The sequence below is a fragment of the Anomalospiza imberbis genome, chromosome 2 (assembly GCF_031753505.1).
Source record: "Anomalospiza imberbis isolate Cuckoo-Finch-1a 21T00152 chromosome 2, ASM3175350v1, whole genome shotgun sequence".
Classification (NCBI taxonomy): Eukaryota; Metazoa; Chordata; class Aves; order Passeriformes; family Viduidae; genus Anomalospiza; species Anomalospiza imberbis.
The window spans coordinates 75,910,474-75,931,428 of NC_089682.1; the positions used below are offsets into that span (position 1 = coordinate 75,910,474).

The 20,955-nt window shown below is 42.7% G+C and overlaps 1 protein-coding gene across 6 annotated transcripts in view; it reads right to left on the minus strand.

Annotated features, from left to right (window-relative positions):
- Window positions 1–579: 579 nt before the first annotated feature.
- The window catches only part of FAM131B (family with sequence similarity 131 member B), a 32,546-nt gene continuing 12,170 nt past the window's right edge, over window positions 580–20,955 (minus strand). For 2 of the 6 annotated variants that reach the window (XM_068182897.1, XM_068182901.1), the window contains exons 2-7: window positions 14,898–15,007; window positions 13,457–13,492; window positions 10,861–10,955; window positions 10,063–10,268; window positions 9,592–9,735; window positions 580–9,172 (exon numbers count right to left, since the gene is read on the minus strand). In XM_068182897.1, the coding sequence (XP_068038998.1) occupies window positions 8,628–9,172; window positions 9,592–9,735; window positions 10,063–10,268; window positions 10,861–10,955; window positions 13,457–13,492; window positions 14,898–15,007 (1,136 nt within the window). In that variant the 3' untranslated portion in view covers window positions 580–8,627. The remainder of the gene's footprint in view (window positions 9,173–9,591; window positions 9,736–10,062; window positions 10,269–10,860; window positions 10,956–13,456; window positions 13,493–14,897; window positions 15,008–20,955) is intronic. The other 4 variants (XR_010996671.1, XM_068182898.1, XM_068182900.1 and 1 more) reach the window with 4 other exon arrangements.

Consider the following 20,955-nt stretch of genomic DNA (forward strand, 5'->3'; position numbering starts at 1 on the left):
CTTCCCTCTGGGTCGACCGATTCCCCAGTCTGCTATGAGGACAGCAGGCTGAGAAGCATTTAAAACTGAAATATGAACCCAGAGTTGTGCTACCCAATGTCAGTGCCTTTTACAACCTAAGCATCAGACACCTTTCTCTGTCCTAATGGGCTGTTGTGAAATTTCTGTCCAACTCTGAGCCAGATGTGTCTGCATCTTACCAACATTGGGACAAAATTTGTATGTATCACCTGGAAAATGCTTATTCAGTAGAACAGGAAAACTCACTCTGTGCTAAATTAGAGGATTGTGTTGATGTGATGCTTTCTATCCTCAAATCTGGCCTAGGATTCATGTCCTGGTAGTCACAGACACACATCAGATTTTAGCCCTATAAAGTCAAACATGTGATGTTCTTTCTTAATGAGAAACCAGATACTTCCTACTCTGGGGTTCTTCTCCAAGCCACCATGGATCCTTTTCAATGCGCTCCATCAGACTATCTCCTTGAAACCCACCCCCTCTTCCTAGGATCCTCCTTCCTCAGACGCAACTCCCCTGGAACCAGTCCCACAGAAATAAAACACTTCCACCAGCCAGGAGGGCAAGACCACATTCTGTTTAATAACAACTCCATAAAGGACTGTACATGCTATTTTGAGCTACCTCCCCTCCTTTACTGTGGTTGCTGCCACGTACAGGCATGGAGGTGTGTAGTGCCATATAGTTCTCTAAGTCTATATGTAATGGGTGCACGTGTATGCAGGTGGTTGCACATGGATGTATTTATATATAGCTTTGTAGAAGTGTTTATCTCATAAGTCACATTATCAAAACATGCGAAGTATATCCAACAAAAATTTTCAGGCAAACATGTTTTGGAGCTGGAAGACCAAAGGCAAATCAGACTCATTTTAGTTATTAAGGGCTAGTGTGGGACAATGTAAGGATGAAAGCTTTCAGCAGTGGGTCCCTTTCCCTTTTTGTTTTACTTCCATTCAGTACTTTCTCCCCAAAAATCAATGCACCTCTGTGAACACTAGCTCGAAAGGATACACATTATCACCATGCAGCCTCCCCGCTACAGAAAACATGTACAGGCTTGGGGGAAGCCCTGGAAAACTGCTTTGCAGCAATCTCCATTGTCCCATATGCTTATGCTAAAGTAGTTTCAGATACTGAGAATACAACATTTGAAGATCTGAGCCTTTAGTTATTTTTACACATGCTTCAGGAATCCATTCCACATGCCACCCCTGAGACTCCCATCCACCACCGTTGTACCTCCCAAATCCTCTGCCTGTACCCACCCACGTCTGAAAAGAGCTGAAACAAGAGAAATCTTGTTCCCTGTAAAATTACTTTTGAGTTCCAGTTTGATAGTGTAGGGATTCCCAGAGACCTCCAATCATGCACAACATCCACAAATCAGAGAAGAAAAATTAAAGCCAAACAAGAATATATACCTGCAAAAGAGCTTTTGGCTTGCTACATTGCTCAAGCATGCAGTATCTGAAAAGAAGGGAAGTCGACCTACACTTGCCTCATGGGAACATGGCAGAGCTCTGGAAGAGGGTTCTTAACCTTGTGGCCTCCGATCCAATCATGACTGGATTTCCATGCCCAATGAAAATGAATCCAGAAGGCCAATGAATCTGGACTACATGCCTTTATCTTATTAGAAGCAAATCTTGATGCACAATCTTGTTTCCATAATGGAGAAAAGCCTTTGTAGATGTTTTTGTCTTGCAAGCATGGGCATTTGATCCCTTATGGGAAAGCAAAAACAAGACTAGGTTTCAGAGGGCATTTAAAATGTCCCCAGCTGAAGAAGATGAGGAAGATCCTAGCAGGAGCATTCTTTCCACAGAACACTGCAACCCCTCTCTTCCCAGAAGACAGCAGCTACTACACATCAGTAGGTATGTCCTGCCCATGGCAGAGGGGTTGGACTTGATGATCTTTAAGGTCCCTTCCAACCATTCTGTCATTCTGTGGTATCTGCACTGAAAACATTCTTGAACAAGTCTTTACAGTTTCAGTAAACATGCTCTTTCTCAGAATCACAGCCTGACTAAAATTTTCTTCTTCCAACAATGGGTATCTGCACTTGAAAAATACATCACATATTTCTTTTCTTTTGTGCAGACCAACACTGACAATCATAGAGCTTCACTTCATTTCCAAGGAAAAAATAACACTTTGGTCTGTCTATGCTGGGGAAAAATGTCAGTGCAAGGATGTAAACAGACCCTGATGTTGCAAGTGCATATCTTCCATGTCCATTTGTTAACATCGTAACCCTCATGCCTGACCCCAGTCAATCCATGGAGCTGGTTGTGCTGCTGAGAGAGCACAGTGCCCCCAGGCTCCATGACATATTCTGAGACAGAGAGAGGCACTGATCTGGCACAGAAGTGCAGCTCTTCTGCTTCTGCACAGGTTCACTACTACTAAGCCTGGGAAAAGCCTATGGTACAAAAGAGGCACCTGACATTGACTTTACAGCTTGCAATCGTATTTGAGACTGTGCTTTAATGACTGTAGGCTGTCCTACACATACATTTAGTTCTAATAGGCACCATTTTACTCACGTTTTCCCTGTTTATTTTTCCTTTCCCTGAGCCATGGCATAGAAATCTTTCCCTGTCAGATTGCTACAGGGGAGGAAAATCAAAGATGAAAGTATTACTTATTTACATTTTTCTAGCTGTAAGCTGCTGATAATCTCTGTATTGGAATTATTTTTTTTCTTTCCTTTCTTTTCTTTTTTCTTTTAGAAAAAGTCAAACAGTTTAAAAGATATGCCAGAGTTGTCTGAACAAGTAACATCAGAAAATCCACCTGGGAGAAATCAGAAGGAAGAGCTTAGACTTTGCCAATGTTGCTCTGTTTTTTATAGCATTTAGAGGCAGGTTATCTGAGTTTGCTTCTCCTTCTAGGCAATTATCAATACAGCAGTTAAGGCAAACTAAGCTGAATTTAGTATTTTGGCTTTCCAGTGAGATCAGAACTCACACTAATTTCACTTGGGCAAGGAGTAAGTTCTTATTTTATGTATTTCTCATACGATTTCCCTGAAGAACTAAGCACACTGTGAACTGTTTTTTGAAGACAATGAAAAAGAAGCTAGCAGGTACCCAAATTCAGGGAGGGCTCTTTCACTGCCTTAAAAAAAAAGTGTGGCTTGGATTAAGGAGTACCATAAACTGCAACAATCCTGGACCTACAGCTTCTATAGCAATTCTGTACCTCAGTCCACTCTGCTGGGAGTCTGCCATGAAGCTTCTTAACTGTGTTATGCAAACAAAAGACATTAAGCTTTTCTTGACCTTTTTCCAAGCCTTTCTCTCCATGTCTTTCCCTCTCTGCCACACACAGAGGTGCATAGCCCTGTACTATTGCACACAACCTTGTCTCACCACAACACCTCCTACCTCTGTCAGAGAGATGATTTTCCTTCTCCAGTTCTCTTTTCCTGGGCTACAACTACCATTTTTCATTGCTGCTGTACACAGTACAGCATGCACAGGCTCTGCCTAGGAGTAAAGTACTCTTCTGTATCTCACATTCGACTGGAACTGGCCTGAAAATAGGGATAAATATCCCTTCCAACAGCTATGCTTCACTCTTAAACAAGTCTTCCCTCTTGCAATTACAGGATAAGACTTATCAGTATCTTTAGCTGCCATGGAGTTTAATCACTGAGTGTATACACAATTTGTGCATGTTAATTTTATTAATTTCATGCATATATCACGTCAGTCATGTCCTCCTGCCCAATTTCCAGGGTTTACCTCAAAGGGGCCTGTGGAAGGGAACAGTGAGGGAAACAACAGGGCATAAATAACAAAGACCAAATCGAGTAAGAGCATACTAAAAATTCCAAGGAAAACACTAAGGAAGAAAATGGGGAATAATGTCCTTCCTGGTACCCTAGTGGGTCTTATTCTTTTCAGACAGACAAATCACAATCAGCTTAAGCCAATTTAAGTTGCATCTGCAACCAGTCTTCCACATGACCATCTACACGTTTCACCAGCCCTCTGTGATGCCTGCCTCACCAAGAGAAGCAATATGAAGAGTTCACCCCCCTGAAACCTTTATTTAAGTAGGGGACTGGGTTAGTTTTCAATGGGGCCAGTTCCTGAGTGGCCAAATGAGCGTTAGTGCTGGTGCTTTTTAGGCAGTAGAAGTACAGAGCTGGTGGTGGTGGAAGAGAGGAGGCAGGCAGGACAGCTCCTGTGAGCAGCTTGTGACTCATCACGAAGATGCCGTTTCAAAGTGCACTTTCCCAGTTTCTCCAACCTGATAGAAAGGAAGGCCAGCTGCTGAGAACAGCACTCTTTGTCCCTATGCTCATAGCTCTTCCATCTTCACTTTTATAGCAGGGTAAAGTCCCTGGCTTCATGGGGGCCAGCTGTGCATCAGCACCTGCCCAAAGGCTGTGGGAGGTGAGCATGGTCAGAGCAGAGTTCCTCTTCCTTCCAAGCAGCTCACCACTGGATCAGCTTAGAAGCATGGCTAAACTCTGTTCTCTGCAGCAAGCCTGTCCTGAAAGGTGGGGTTACCATTTTTTAAGGGGGAAAGCAAGTGGATGACTTTTCAGCAGCTTTCCAAAAGAAGATGACGATTTAGAGGCACAGAAACTGGAAGAAGCAGATTACCTTCTCTGTCCCAGAGCCTGAGGTAATGGAATTGAAGAGAATCCAGAAGGCTTGTAAAGAAAGCTTCAGATTTATATAAAAGAAAAGCTTATGAAATAGTGTAACTAATCAGGTCTGAGCAATCATGGGAGAAGGAACAAGAGAGAATTTTCTTGCAGTAGAAGATTTTAAATTAGGGTCACTTCTGGTTAAGCCTTATTTCATGTTTAGCACAGTAATTTCAAAAAGTTCCTACTGAAGACAAAGTCTTGGCAAAAAGATGGGAATCTTCTACCTCCACTACTTCAAGAATATCCAGAATTTCTGTAGTGCAGCTTTGCTTCATAATGGGTTTGTGGAAACAAACAGCAGAGTTCAGTTTCTTAGTAACTGCAGATCAGGGATACTGAGCTCACCTTTCCTTCTTATTTACAGCCTCACAAACACAATTTGGGCTCTGACTATTTGGCTGGACTCTCTCCAACTCATCCCTCCTCACCAGGATAAAGGGACTGCAGGCCAAATTTTGCTCACAGAGCACCTGTGCCTCCCATATGCTTGAATAGGTGTATCTATATAATAAGAGCTTTTCTGGGAAATGTACAGTAGGTTCCAGGTCTCTCTCTCTGGTATTGGATACACACAGGCAGCATGCTTATTATGTAAGAAAAGGCCAGATTATACAAACAATTTTCCACTTTCAAAGAGATTCAAACTGCCTTTCCAGTTCAGCTCAGGCTGCTCACTCAGGTGGCAAGTGTGGGCAGGAAGATCTGCTCTCTCTAGTCAGACTCCTAGCAATTAGCTCTTTTGGATTGTGGAGAGGTATGGAAAATAGCCTTTTTCTTTCTTTTAGGAAAAGGCTGAAATTTTATTATTCACAGAATGTTAAGACATTTATGAAAAAAATACAGAATTTAGTAAGCTGGAAGGTTTTTACATAGAGTAGTGTTCAAACCAGTCTGCATTCACAGAGAATGAGGCTCTCTACAGGTTTCTAAGACAGCAGGTTATGGAACTATACAGCAGGGTATAATTCTTTATCCCGATTCCACAGAGGCTAGAAGAATCTACAGATTTTCTCTTCCTATTGGACTCCACAGAATTTTCTATATGGTCATATTTTTTCACCCTTTTCCTTATGTAGATAACTCCCTGTCACTGCTTTCCATGGAGATAAGGTATATATTTTAGACATCAATCAGACATCTTAGTAAATGTACCACATGTCCATATTAAAGAAAAAGAAGCCCTGGACAAGTTGACCCATTTGTCCCAGTCCTGTAAACAACACAAAGGGATCATTAGAAGCTACTCTGAAAGTTACTGTAAACATCCAGATTGGTCCTGGAGAGGCACATGGGAACAAAATCGTTTGGAGAAAGAAACAAAAAGCCACCCCAATCTCCCACAAAGGTACACACCCAACCATTTTTGTTTCCCTGAAGACCTTTTAAAAAGGAAATAAAAATAGCTTTAAACCTACTCATTTACTCATCTGCTGAAGTGGCTCCTGGCACTTGCCCCATCTCCCTTTTCTGGCTAGTGTGATTTCCCAGGCCCTGCTCCACAGCTGGACCCAAGCCAGATCAGGACAATGAGCTACCACTGGCCCTGCAAGAACTATAGGAGATCATTTTTATCAAGCCTTGCTGCCCAGGGGAGGTTAGCACCTGAATGTGTAAACATCTTTGAAGAGATATTGAAAGCTCATCACTCAGGAGAAGAGCAACCCCCCTTAGAAAGACAGAAGCAAGACCAAGCAAACACGTAAAAAAAGATGGGTCACAAAAACTTTTTTCTCTTACCTACACCAAATTACCAGTCTTACTTAAACATCCCAGAGGTCTTTCATTTAGAGGTGCAATGGAGAGGGAAGACAGATCTGCTTGAAGTGGACTTGACTGGAAAGACCTGGGCATAGAAGAAGGAGTCCCTCTTTTTGCAGCTGCCTGTGTCAGTGGGAAAAAGCTGACTGGGGTAAAGTTCTTCCTGAGAGTCCCATTCCTACTTTTCACAATTCCTGGACATCATTTGCTTTGCTTGCCAGGAGCTGTCTAAACTCTGAGACTTGATGATATTCCTTCAGTCACATTTTGTTCGCCTTAGACATTCTTCCCTGAAAATATGCAGGAACTGAACCTGAAGCAGGAAAGAAGCATGTATCACTCTCCTGTCATCCAAAAAACACACCCAGCCTGAAGAGGAGGCAAAGAAGAGACAAATGTATCATGAATTAAACAGAGCAAATATGAGTCAGAGTAAGTGAGAAAGAGTTGCTCCTGGAACAGTATGGCAGTGTCCAGGCAAATTCCTTTCTCTAGCTCATCAGATCCAGCATCTGATCTACACCCATGCTCTGCTGATGCTTCCTTGCAAGAGGTCTTGCAATTAAAACTCAGCACTTGGGTAATCTCTGCTGGTTCTGTTCAGTCCTCCAGCAAAATCAATAACCTTATGCAATTTTTGGTTTTGTCCCTGTTTATTTTCTGGTGACAGCTGAAAGTGAAACAATTTCCTTTCAAAACCTCTCCCTCCCAAACGGAGGTCTGTAAAAAAATGGCGAGGAATTGCAAGAGACAAAATTCCCCCTAATCAGAGAATCATGGTTTTTTTTAAACAAAAAATATATAACCCGTACAAACAGGGGAAACTCCTGAAATCAGCTTTCTCCACACCTAAAAAAGAGATGGGAGGGAAAAACAAACAGATCAAGTACTGAGCATTATTTATAGTGCTTGGGGATAGGAAAACAAAAGAAGAAAACATAGTCAGGAAGAAGAAAAAGACAAATAGAAGGAAAACATTTCCTCTCGTCCCTTTTCATCCAGCTATATTTGGCACTGCAGGAGTGGCAGAAATGGGAAAGGTGCAGTATTTCTGTTAAGTCATGACTGGAGTACAGACCTTTCCCATTACTAACTGCTTTGTTATGAACACTTATCCAGCATATAAAAAGGTTAAAAAAAAAAAAGCACAAAAAACTGAAAACTCTAATGTAAACCAGGTATCTGTGATCTCATAGCTGTACGCACTGTTCCTGGACCTGCTGCCTACTCTCTGGGTCTCCCCATTCTGCTGGCAAGGAAAAGACAGAAGGACACAGCAGCAGCACCAAGATGGGCATGTCCTCAAACCCCCTGCAAGAGTCAGCTTTTTATTACTGTCTCCGTAGCTGAAAATGTCCTTTCCACTGGCTTCCAGTGCCCACTGCCAAAAGGACACACCACTCTTGCCAGCTCCTGGGAAAGCAGAAATGTCAAAGAGAGAAACAAATAAATGAAAGAGACCAAAGCATGAATATCTGAAAGCAGGGTTAGATTCGTATCTGGACTCATTCTTCCATGCCACAGCAGAGCCACACTGGCAGCACAGCCTGGGCCCTGGGAGCACAGTTTGTATCCATCAAACCTACAGCTTTGTATCAAGGTGCTGCTGAGGATCTGGTTACACAGCACATCCTTCATGGCCTGCATCAGCCACTCTGCATCAGCCACAATCTCAATGCTGGTGCAATCTAGATCTGCAAAGCCACATCTTCATTTTAAACCAGTTTATATTCATATATTTTACAAAATAGAAGGGGGCCATGTCCACAGAGCAACATCCATTCTGCCAAGATGAATCCTAGCCACAAAGCTGCTCCCTACACCAAGCCTGTCTCATCAGCCACATTCCCAGTACCAGAAGAGTTTGTATCCACAGCCAATACTTTGTATTAAAAAGGTTTAGAAATTATTTACCAATCCAGATCTCTCCAAGCACATCACATGTTGCCCAGAGCAATCAAAATCCAAAATTTGTGTCCATGAGGGAGGGGAAGTAAAGGTTTTTATGTGTCAATCACTTTGAGATTTTCCTTGTTTAAAAAAATAATTAAATGTCAGGAATGGAAGGTATGTCTGCTTGGAAATATGGGGAGCTGGAGAGAAGAATCCCTGTAACTGCATTCCTTGCCACCCCTCTCTTTGTTCAGCAATGATGAGAACTTCACAGAAAGCATCAGTTGTTTGTTTCTCCCTCTTCCTCATCAAAGGACTGCACCCCAGAGGAGGTGACATCTGAGACTTTGCGGCTCAGTGCAGCATGTTCCATCTCCTCTCGAGGAGACAAAGATTCCAGGTCCCGGCACACTGCATCATCCTCCTCTGGAGATGGCTTCTTGTTTAGGAGAGGAGCCTTCTCCAGCCTTGGGTTCCCTTCATCCTCAATGTGGTCCTCCATGTACGTGCTGGACTCAGCTCCACCCCCACCCTGAGCAGTCTGCAGGGGCCACACGTGGACCAGCCCCGTGCTCTGGATGAAGTTCTGCTCCTGCCGCTGTTGCTGCAGCTGCTGCTGCTGGAGGAAGCTGCTCTGAAGCAAAATGCTTTCCTGAAGGTTTGTCTGGGACTCATCAAAATTCTGGCCTAGGTAGGAGCCGGTTGCTGGGGAGGCGATGAGGGACTGGTCACTGGCCTCCCAGGCGTCGGATGAACCTAAGCAATACATGCCCTGCGAGACGTAGGAATGAGGCCAGCTGTCATACTGCGTCTGGGCCATGTGCTCTGCAAGCAAAGGAGGCAAACAACACACAGTTAGACACTCTCCCTAGACCAGGCTGGCTCATCCATGTAGCCTGTGTGCCTGTGCATGGCATTGTACCGCACAGGGTGGGTGAATCCTACAGAGGGAAGGAGGGCAAAGAGAAAACACAGCTCTGGGCAGTTGGCAGGTGACCTTGATACCCACAACTGACTGCAAGAGCTGGTAGCTTTCCACAGCTGTGCTCTAAAAAGGCAAAAGGAACTGGGCTTTGGAAACTCTCTGCTAACATTAGATTCCTTGGACAGCTCCACATACAGGGATGACTCTAGCAAATCTGACTGGGGCTTCAGAATAAAACAGGGTAGAGCAAAAGAGAGCAACATGACAACCAGAGCAGGAAGGGGGTGTCTTAAAATCAGCAAGAAGCACTGGAGCTCACCTTGGCTCTCCATCAGCTCCTGATAGTTCTCAGAGTAGTTGCCTGCTGGGTTGTCCTGATTTGAGTTTACACTCACATCCTCACCATCCATGGAGGACCAGGCCATGAGAGTCGCTTCAGAAATAGCAAATTGCTCCATCACCCCTGTGCCAAAGGAGACAGGGAAGGGAAGCAAAGATGGGTTAAAGTCTCCACTTCTCACCATCATCCTTGACCCATCTTTTGGTCACACTGTCCCACTCTGGTCCTATCTAAGCAACACCTACCACCCACAACTGGCCCCCAGCCTCTCCACCTTGCATTCCACCGGCAATATCCCAACCATCAAAGTCTCTCTCTACTTCAGCCACCTGCACCACCCACAGCCTCTCCTGAGTGCTTTTCTCAAGCTCCTGCATTTTGGAATCTCTCAGGGATTGCGCCGTGGGACACCCCAACCCAGAAAGAAGGCCAGAAAGAAGTCATCGCTACCTGCGAGGAAGCGTGCCTCCTTCTCGCCGTCGCTGAGGTCCGAGTAGGCGTCGGCGTCCTTGCGCGCGGTCTCGTGCGTGTGCTGCTGCTGCTGGCTGTGGGCCTTGCCCCAGCCCTGCCACTCGATCATGTGAGCCACGCGGCCCTGGCCCATCGCCGTCGGCTTCGTCACGTGGTCCTTCATGCTGCGAGATATCCCTAAGGGGCCAGACATTGGGAAGCAAGGGAGGGCTATTACACAGCTCCGGCGTTTTCAGCCATGCCTTTTACCTCTCTTAGAAGCGGAGCTTCTCCCCTCCTTTCCTGACAGGATGCGTGACTAGGGCTGGGTGACTCCCATCTTTCACTGCATCACTCTCCAGGGGAGTTTCTCCATCTTTCCCTGGACAAACTCTCAGAAGGGGGAAAAAGGGGAACCCCAAATATGAAAGACCATTTCCTTCCTTGCCTAGAATCCATTTAGGATAGAGCTGGGCATGAAGGATGAAGCCTGGAAGTGAACAAACTAAGAAACAGAAAATGGGATTAAACCCAAGACTGAGGGGAAGCAATTGAAGATGTCTGAGCAGGGGTGCACAGTGAGAAGCCAACAGGAGTAAGACAAATCTGTTCTTTAAAAGGGCAACAACTGTGAGATTTCTGTATTTAGAACCACGGTGGTGGAGACTCCTCTAAGGCCATGAAAAGGCGAAAGCCAGAAAGGAGCAGTTGTGAGAGTGAAAGAGAGAGATATGGGAAGAGGCACAAAGGCCTGTGGAGAGAAGCTGCCAAGGATAAAGTCAAATTCTGAGGACCTCACCAGAGAAAGATGATTTAGCCAAAGCCCCAATCCCATAAGCATTGGAGTTGCGTTTCAGCTTGGGAAGGATGGAGGTCGTATCTTCCATGGAGAGCTGAAAAGAGAGAGAATATGAAGAAATGATATACAGGAAGGAGAAAAGGAAGTGAACTGAAGTGAGAAAACAGTAGGTAGTTGGAAGATGAGGAGCAGAAGCAAGCAGTAAGAACAAAACAAGGAAAGAAAAATTAGAGGCTATTTAACCAGGACTGGATATTGCACAGCACTGGGAATGACTGAGGCAAGGCCAGAGGGAGAGGCAGAAAGAGGCTGTGAGAAGCCTCCCGGTTGCAGCTGCCAGTCTTCCACAGACACACTGCACCATTCCCACCTCTTTGTTAGAGATGCAAGACATGGCTGTTGGACAATTCAGGTGTCTTGCAGCGCTGTCAGTGCAACAGGCAAGCCACAGTAATGTATCATATATGCATCACACCACCAATTTTTTGTTACTTTGAGATTTTTTTCTTCTTATATAGTCTTATATAAAAGTCATCTTATAAAATTATCATGACTATATCAGTGATGGGTCCTGTTTCAAGCACCTACATCTGTAAAGAAATTTAGTCTACAGCTCTGTTTAATTTTCTTGACTGTCTTTTCTATTTTTATCTTCAGTCCTTGAATAACAAGGAAAGGGCACTATTGGGACAGGCAGCCGTCACAAACATCATCACAAAAATAATCTCTCAAGATGAATTCATCAGACTTCTTCAGAGATGCCAGGCATTGCATATGAGGCTTAACTTTCACAAGGGCTAAATAAACATTGCTTCTGCTCTTCATTTCAACCTCTCTGAAAATCAAGGCCAGAATGTTTCAAACCCAAGGATACTCAAAAGTAGTAACTATGACACTGGAAATTTTTAATCCTGACACAAAACAAACACTTGTACATAGGCGCAGACCTCACAAAAGTGAGTGGAGCAGTAACTGGGCAGTGAAATAATTGGAGGCAATGGAAGGCATTGTAAAGATCTCGCACTGTGTATAATTCCAGTCAGTTGCCAAAATATGAGAGGTGAATTTTTCTGGAAACTGAGTGTAAATGCAGCAGCTAAGGCATCCTGTAACTGTGGAGACAGGAACATGCCATGTGTAACGTGAGCTGAAGAAATCAGAAAGTACAGGAAGAACAGTCAAAAGTGAGAGCACAGCCCTTGTTCCATGATGCATTTCCTTTGATGATGAAGCTTGCTGGAGAAAGTCCATCTATGCCTCCACTGGTCATTCCTGCCTGGGTGCTCCTGCTCAGTATCCACCCACTTATTCCAACAGCCTGGGGGCTGTGCTGTGAGCTGCCTCACGGAACCCATCAAAAAAAGAAAGTAAATTGCAGAGGGCTCCCACTACTGCAAGGTTGAAGAGCTGTGACATGAAGGCAGGAATGAATGGGAAGGGAAGGAAATTAATGATCCAGCTTCGGTAACAAAGACGATCTATGGAATTACACTGGGTAAGAGCTGCCTCATGAAAGAGCTCCATGGATTCCGCATGGGTTGGAAAACGGGAAACTGCAAGTACGGAAACTGTCTTCTACTTTCTCTAAGGAAACACGACCTTGTGTACTTTGCTTTCAGCTAGACATAGGTGCAGTGAGGGAAAAAAAAAAAACAAATTTCTTCCAGACAGTTGCTGCATGCACCATTATTTTCCAACACAATTTGTTTCTGTAACTGATCCTAGGCAAAAGATCCCAAGTCATAAGTGCCCCAGCGGAAGAGGTGAGAATTAGTTAAAAATATATTCAGTGTCCCACGTGCTTTCAAATCACAGTAAAAAAGAAAGCTACAGGTATTTTAAAAATTTTAAAGAATCTAGAGTTTGAAAACACTTATACTACTCAAAATGGAGCTGCTAATCCTGTCCTTCCAAGTGTCCAAAACTATAAAATAAACTTATGTGAAAATATTTTCTAAGTACCCTTTAAAATGTCCAGTAGAGCAAATATGCATTATTCCTTTTTCAGGATGCTGTTTCTGCATTAGTGGAAAAGAAAAAAAAAAATTTTTTCATGTCACAGGTATTAAGAGCAAAAGGAACATGTGTAATTAAAATGTTTGCTTGTTTCTCATCTGCTTTTTAACTGAAGTTAACTAGTACTCACCACCTACCCTAGGAAACATAAACAATTCTGTTACTTCTGTGTGCAACTGAAAATGATGGAGACATTTCTCCCAAACTCCTGGAGAAGATCAAATTATACTCTAATCAAGGACTACTATTTTTTAAAATATGCTGCACAGACACCTTTCTTATGTAGCAGTGCCCAGAAATCTCAAAAACAGAACATATGAAATGGCACACATTTGTCCCCAAAAGGATGAAAGCAATTCAACAGCCACCTACAGATCAAAATACCTGCTAGACAGCAAAAGACTCAGAAGCAAATAAAAATCTATCATCATCCTCTGAACTGGAGACAGCTCCCAGAATTTCAGCAGCACTAAAGACTTTCAGCCATGTTCTCATGCTGGCCTCCATCGTATCCAATGTCAGACAAATCCTGGTCTTCCTATGACTGGAAATTTGAAAAGTGACGCAGTGCATACTCACATTGATACCATCCCAGGAGAAATCTGTCCGTGTTTGCTAAAGAAAGCAGAGAAAGTCACCACATCAGTGTAACAAACAACTTGCAAGCAGCCAAGCAACTCCAGTAGTTTGCCACAATCAACAGGCACTACTTTATCTGGTATGTTATAAAAAACTTGAGTCTTTCAAGTTGGTTTCATTGCCTGCTGGTGATTATGGTGCCTGTAAGTGTCACGGTGTTTGAAGGTGAAACAGTGAACAGGGTGACAGTAGGAAAGAGAAAAGCACTTTTTCACAAGGCTCTGCTCCTAAGTGTGGGTTGCACCACTTAGAGGTTAACACAAGGAGGAGCTACACCACCTTTATATTCTGAATGTCCTACAGCAAGCAACTCAATTCTGCTGAAATTATTTTCTCCTGCAGTGTTTTGGTTTGTCCATTCTGACTCACTCGCCCCTTGTGAGACAGAAACATTTCCCACATCAGCCATCACAGTACCAATTCAGAGTGTGTTTCCTTCAGCTGGGAGGACTCATCTCAGCATCTTGGCTTTGGGGATGGAGACACTCAGGAAAATTTAGATGATTAATGCAACACCTATGGTATCCATTCATACAACTCAAAATGTTCACTGAGGTGTGGTTTATGCTCATTGACTTTTAGATCTGCTCTGATTTGACTGAATTCTCCATACAAGATTAGGCCCAACAATTTCTGCCAGGAAACTCTAAATGTTTTGAAGTTACTTTCCAAGCCAGCAAGGTACACAAACAAAATAAAAATACCTATATATTTATATACACCTATGAACATTTTTAAAGATTTTGCAAACTGCATGTTATTTGTTAAGCTTATCTGTGAACATTATTTGTGATTCTTCAAATATTATGCATTTAAAATAGATTTTATCTTTCTATTAATCATCATTGCATACTCTGAACCTTACAAAGCTGAAAATTCAGGTATCTAAGAATGCAGAAGCTGCAGTAATTCAATGAACCAGCCCTTAAAATACTGCATGGTAAGTCAGTTGTCTGTGAGTTACTAGTGAATGCATCTCTAAAATTCAAATGCAGACAAATGTGTTTCTTCAAAAGATTTCATGGCTGTGCTGCAGAAGCTGGGACAGACACAGTGCTGGACATTCCAATGTGAATCCCTTATTCAAGGAATGCAGACCTACAAGCTTGTCAGAACTGTCACTGTTTTTCTCATGTTGTGTTCCACTCCCATCATGACTGGTTGAAAAGCACTTTCATTTGCAAATTCTTACTCACTATGAATCTTGCGAAGGGAGTGACTCAGATCTGTTCAGAGCCAGCCAAACTACCTAAGTATGATCCTCAGGAGCATTCTGGCCCTCTCACAGATGATGCCTCAGTGATGCACAACACCCATTTCTGAACTCAGAATTCAAACTTTCTCACCCCCCTGCCTAAGTAGCTCTGGGCCAGGCACTCACCTCAGTGGAAGGTCGATGGAAGCTGCTGCCATGCAGTGAACTCGTGCTGTCCATATTGATTTGGTCCACATCTTTCAGTCCCTTCCAGTCTACTGCAATCACCTCGTTTCCTGTGGGAACACATCTGGTCAGGCTTCTGAAGGCCACTGCAATTTGTTCTATCTGTCTTAAACCAACTCAGCTAAACGAGCAGGAGAATCATTGAGTTTAAGGCCACAACAGACTTAAATCAGACACTCCATTTGTGGTGGTACAGACCACCTGTACCTCATCAACTATTATATTTCTCACAGCTTTCTCCATGTGAAGACTAGTCACTTGTGTTTTTCTCAAGCATGATGTATGCTTGGCTAAAGCACAGATTCATCCAGTCATGATGTGTGACTGGGAAAGAACCAACTCCTTTAATATCCCCTTTCAATATTAAATCATCATCCCTTAAAAAGGCATTGCACTGTTATGGCTTGAATTGGTTGGAGATCAGCTTAGAGCTGCTGGAGCCTTTGCTTTGCCAACCTCAGCAAGATAAAAGACCTTTTTAATACCTGCCATTACACTTCAAATTTTAAATATCAATAACACAAAATGCAAATGATAAACTGCTATTAAGATTAAAAAATTAAATATTATTAAATTGAAAAAGTGAAACTAAATGCTAAGAAGCACATGTAAGTAGTCAGCCAGGTAACATGGACTGCTCTGTGCAGTCAGCAATTTACTCTCTCTTCAGCCTGTGTGCCATCCTCAAATTCTGGTTAGTTATTTGCTCCCATGTCATGGAGGAACCATTGTACTGTCCTTAAACCTGAGCCCCCTAGAATCTGTGAAGAAATGTAGCTGTCAAAATGATCATCTATTCCTGGGATCAATGCAGCAAGATCTAGTCTGTTTGGATTTAATGTGAATGGTTCTACCTTCATGATATTTTAACTTTTTTTTTTTTAATCTTTATAGCAAATTTCTCCTCCACAGACATATGCAAAGCCCCTTGCTCATTCTAGCAGCTCTAGCACATTAATAGAGAGCTCATCCCTGCACTTCCCCAAAACAAATCTTCTGACAGGTGAGAGATGCTGCACTCCACCCTACATAGGTCTACATGAGCCATGGAGGCACTTAAGGGTGGGGAAACCTGAGGACTTCCATCAGCTAAAATTCAAAATGAAAAAAAAACCCTGATTTTGTCCCCTAAAAAGGCTAAACATTGCAATATGAAAAACATCAGAAAGACAACGCTGTTTGCATATTGTGGTGTCCACCACACCTTCACATCTCCAACTTCTGTTGTGCAGGAAAGTCCATTTCTGAGAGAACTAAGGGATATTTTTTCCTTCACATCCAAAGTACATTTCTCTTCATCAGAACCAAGTGCCTTAACAACATCCCCCATATACTCCTAATTAGACCGAGTAAAGCTGCTGTTGTTTGAGTCACAGTTCCTTGTAACTCAGGGAACTCAAAAGAAAAAGAATTCCTGTACTGCATGTTACAAAGGTGAGCACAGAGGTCAGACACAGCCAGACCTCAGGAGAAGGCAGGACATGCCTATGAGGAGCATGACAAAAACCAGCTTTCAGGGCTCTGAGCCTCTTAACTGGTCTTCCTGACAAGCACATCCATGTATTGGGACTCACTGAGCTCTTGCTGACTGCACTACCACGGACAGGACTGGCAGCCTTGAGTCCAGCAAATCAAGAGATGGAGATCTGGCGACTTCTGTACTCAAGCAAGAGGAGCAAGGCTTAATGGGCCACTTGTGAGTTGCCTGTTGCCAGGCTGGGAACCTCTTATATCTGGGGTCCAAGTAAACCTCTTAGGGCTAGAAGTCTCTCTGGCAAAGGGAAGTTCCAGGCAGCACTGTGACAGCCCAGCTGACAGACCCAGGCACTGTCAGCTGTAAGGTCTGGCTTGGAATGGAATACATTTGTCCTCAGTCCCCCTGAACAGGGAAGGGGTAAAGGGAAGAAGGAGGGAGCACTGCCAGGAAGTGCAAATCTAGAGAGGAAGGAGTGGAGGGGCTGACTGTGATCAAGGTGGACTGAGGGCCCAACAGAGGTCAGTGGGAGGATGAAACTGGTGCAAAGAGCAGAGCGGGAGCCTGCCCCTGCATACTGGGATCCAGCTGCCTTTTCCTGTCTGTGCTCCTTCCCTCCACCTGCAACCCTGCACACTAGAAGGGGAGAGCTGGGGCATTCCTGCCACAGAGCTGAACAAGACAGGGATGCTGGAGAGGCAGGAGAGATGTCACCTCTCCCGAGCAGAAGGCAGCTGTACAGAAGCCTTCGGTGCAGGTAACTGTGTCACACCTGCTTTATCTCCGTTTACCCGAGGTCTTTTTCCTGTACTGTCAGCTCTTTCTGAGCATAGTGCTGTGGCCCTTCTGTAAGTCTGGAGCCATCCTGGCACACACTGCAAGCAGGCTGCAGCACCATTCTGGGCATGCACTGCAAAGACACCTCCGCCCCAGCCAAAAAAAGAGGAGCCTCTTGCTCAGCACATGTCAGTTGACAGCCCCAAAGTTCAGCAAAATGACACTCAGCCTTTGCTCTCGATGCTGCAAGCCCACTGATGGTTTTCTTTAAGTGATAGATTGTGGAAAATATTCATAGAACCACACAAAGGCTTGTGCTTGAAGGGACCTTAAAAATCATCTAGTTTCACCCACCTGACACAGACAAGGACACCTTTCACTAGATCAGGTTGCTCAGAGACACATCCAACCTGGCCTTGAACACTCTCAGGGATGGGGCATCCACAGCTTCTCTGGGCAACCTGTGCCAGTGCCTCTCCACCCTCACAGGAAAGAATTTCTTCTTATTATCAAATTTAAACCAACCCTCTTCTGTTCTGAAGCCACTTCCCCTGGAACTACCCCTCCACGCCCTTGTAAAATGTCCCTCTCCAGCTTTCAGGCCCCCTTTAGGTCTTAGAATTTGCTGTAAGGTCTCCCAGGAACTTTGTCTTGTCCAGTATTAATACTATGCTGGCAGATGGTAGCAACAAATGGTTGAAGAACATCAAAGAATTATTTGTCTCAAAGTCCACACCTGTTCTGTAATAGCAGAACTAAAGAGCTACAGAATTTATTTACTACTGTTTCTTTCCAGTTGAAACAGCTCATCAACCTAGTTCAGGGAAAAAGAATGAGTAATTTGTGATTCTGCATGCTCTATAGAGACTGAATAATTTTTGAAAATAAATTCTTGGTCTAAACAGTTTCGCAGGTACTAAGAGAAATATATTGAGAGAAAACAACTCTTTAACATCTGTTAAATGGTTTAAAATGCAGTAATATCTACTGAAAAGTTACAGCATCACACACTGGTTGAAAAGAAAATGTCTAACTGATGTTGGGCCTGGGGCAATATTACTTTCTCTTATTGAAAGCTGGATAAAGGTTTGTGGGTTTTTTTTCTCTCCTGCTAGAAGTAGCAAGAGCAACATTAACTCATGTTAGATCAAGACATGGCAAAACAAGTTCTGCTCTGACAAATGGAAGGAAAGAAACATGGAAAATCAGAAAAAAAGTATGGAGAGTGAAGTGGGAAAACAGAAACTGAAAGCAGAACTTTGTAAATTAGTATTCTTTTTATCCAGTCTCTTGTCAACCTCTTTCTCCCTGCAATTAGTACAGAGACTTTTTTCTTTTGTAATGGTATGTATCTTCTCCAGTATAATTTCTCTTATCCATCTCCCATTCCAGCTTCTGCTAATCGTCATGACTATTCCATTTGTAATTCTATGATCAATCACCTCATACAGAATAGTATTTGCTCTTCTCCATATAGAGCTGATAAGAATTTTAAAATTAGTGGGTCATAAAGCTAATTTTAAAGTGGAATTTTTACAAACATGCTATCAAATCTCTCATTTAGATGTTCTGAAATTAAGTGATGAAAGTTGAAAGATAACTGGGTTTCTGACCTTGTCATTGTTTCTGTATAGAAAGGATATAGAGGGGATTCATTTTCATTGAACTTTTAGAAGTTGTCTTCATTTTATTTAAAATTTTGTTATTTGGTTTGAGGTTTTTTAACATCACAGATTTCATCATTGTTTTGGAAGACTCAGTAGATGGCTGAAGAAAAAGTAGGAAGCTGATTACATGAAGCAGAGAGGGAAAAAGAAAGCTGTCAAAATACATTAAGCCACATTATTTCAGATCATGGCTGCTTTGTATTTTTTAACACAAATTAGATAAAAACAAACTCTGCAAAAACACTTGTAAGAAAAAGATCTCTCCATTACAACTGACGTAACGTTCCAACTCAGGTCATTTAAGTCTTTGGGGAAAAATATCATCCCTCTTTCTCTTACAGTACTGTTAAGGTAAAAATCAAGATGCATTTTTAAGTCAAGCCTTTCTAAATAATAAAGACGAAAAACATTTAAAGAGGAAAACGCGTGGGGGAAAGAAAATATCCTTTTCCCTACTTCTTGCTTTATTTTGGGTTTTTTGAGCATCATAACTTTGGACTCTCAGGAACTAGGGAATATGTGTAGTAAGCACTCCCAAGCAAAGTGAACATTTTGATAAATGCACTGGAAAAATACAAAAATTATCTGGATGACTCCACCTCACCTTGCTGATCTATTACTACTACTTTTTTACTAACTTTGTAGCTTGTTTTGCCACATACCTTAATTTGCCATGAAGATGCTGAGTTTCTCAGTTGGTCATATTTTCAGTTTCTTTGTATTCTATGACCATAAGAAATTCACCTTGTTATGAATTACTCAAAACTTAATCTATACAAGCCCATTCTCCTTGGGTTTCTGCCGACAACAGGTTTCCTCTTGACATTTTCTCAATTGCTGTTTCCACTATGCATTAATTGATTCTATATTTGGTACCCATGCCTGCATTTTGCTCATTTACCAAGGTCCACACTTGAATCAGGCTTCTGCATCTATGACTTTAATCTGCATCTATAGCCTTTAATAATCTGTTGTGTTGTAACTTCTGTGCTGGATGTTAAACATCATCTCCAATTTGTCTTCTCCATTTTGTGCCACACCAAATAGATGAACAGAGTTTGAGAGTCTTAAATTTTGTTTTTCCCTTCCAAACATCATGCTGGTGAAGATCTACACCGTATACCAAATAAGTATTTGTGTTATTTGCTTTCTGATGTGTCATGCCAATTAACACAAGCAACATTTTAATTAAGCAATGACTTTCCAGCACTGCTATTATCCCCCATTAGCACACTTTCTTCTGTTTCTCAAATGTTACTTTCCAGCAGAGAGTAGAAACCTTGTCATTTGATATTGGTAGCCAACATTAATGTTGGTAAAGATGGATATTTAGAGTAAATGGTTCAATTATTCTTTTCCATTCCCTTTTTTCCCCCGCCCCGAACAACTAAGAAAACAACAAATGTAATTGCAGTAATTATGATCAGTCTTTAAATTGTTCTTTCCCTGATACCAATTTTCATGATACTCGTGGGAGGGTGTATCTTTGTCAAACACAACATCATCATGCCTTGTCAAATGTGGTTGAAATTAAAGCAGTTGAAGCTACTGGGAAGGACTGACAGATGGGTGGCTAGAATAACCATAGAAACCTTTTCCCTCCCTGCCTGCTTTACACTGAGCCAATCAAAGCTATCTAAAAGGTCATCAAGGAAAGGAATAAACCTCTGTCACCGAAGCTGTCCCTGAGGTAAACCTCTGAAGGAATCACTCAAATTCTCTCAGGTAAAGCTGAGAAATCCATCAACCCAAGTAATTCAAGGAATTCTAGCTTGTACTGCATAAGGAAGCATAAAAATTAGTTATCTGCTGCTGGCACCTACCAACAGGGTCAATTGTGGAAGAGAAACAGAAAAAAACTCTGGTTTTGTGGAGGAGACAGAGCTGAACAGTTTGGTGCTCATCAAGGCAGAGGAATGTCTTGGTCTTCACAAAATAGATGTCTTTCAAATTTCTGATAAAAAACAGAAAGAACTACAGCTCTGACATGTCTGTAAGATCAGAAATCAGGTGGGCAGTGCTCAGGATCTTTGCTTTACATTTGTATAATTTGAATCCTTTTCCAAACCATTCTACCTCT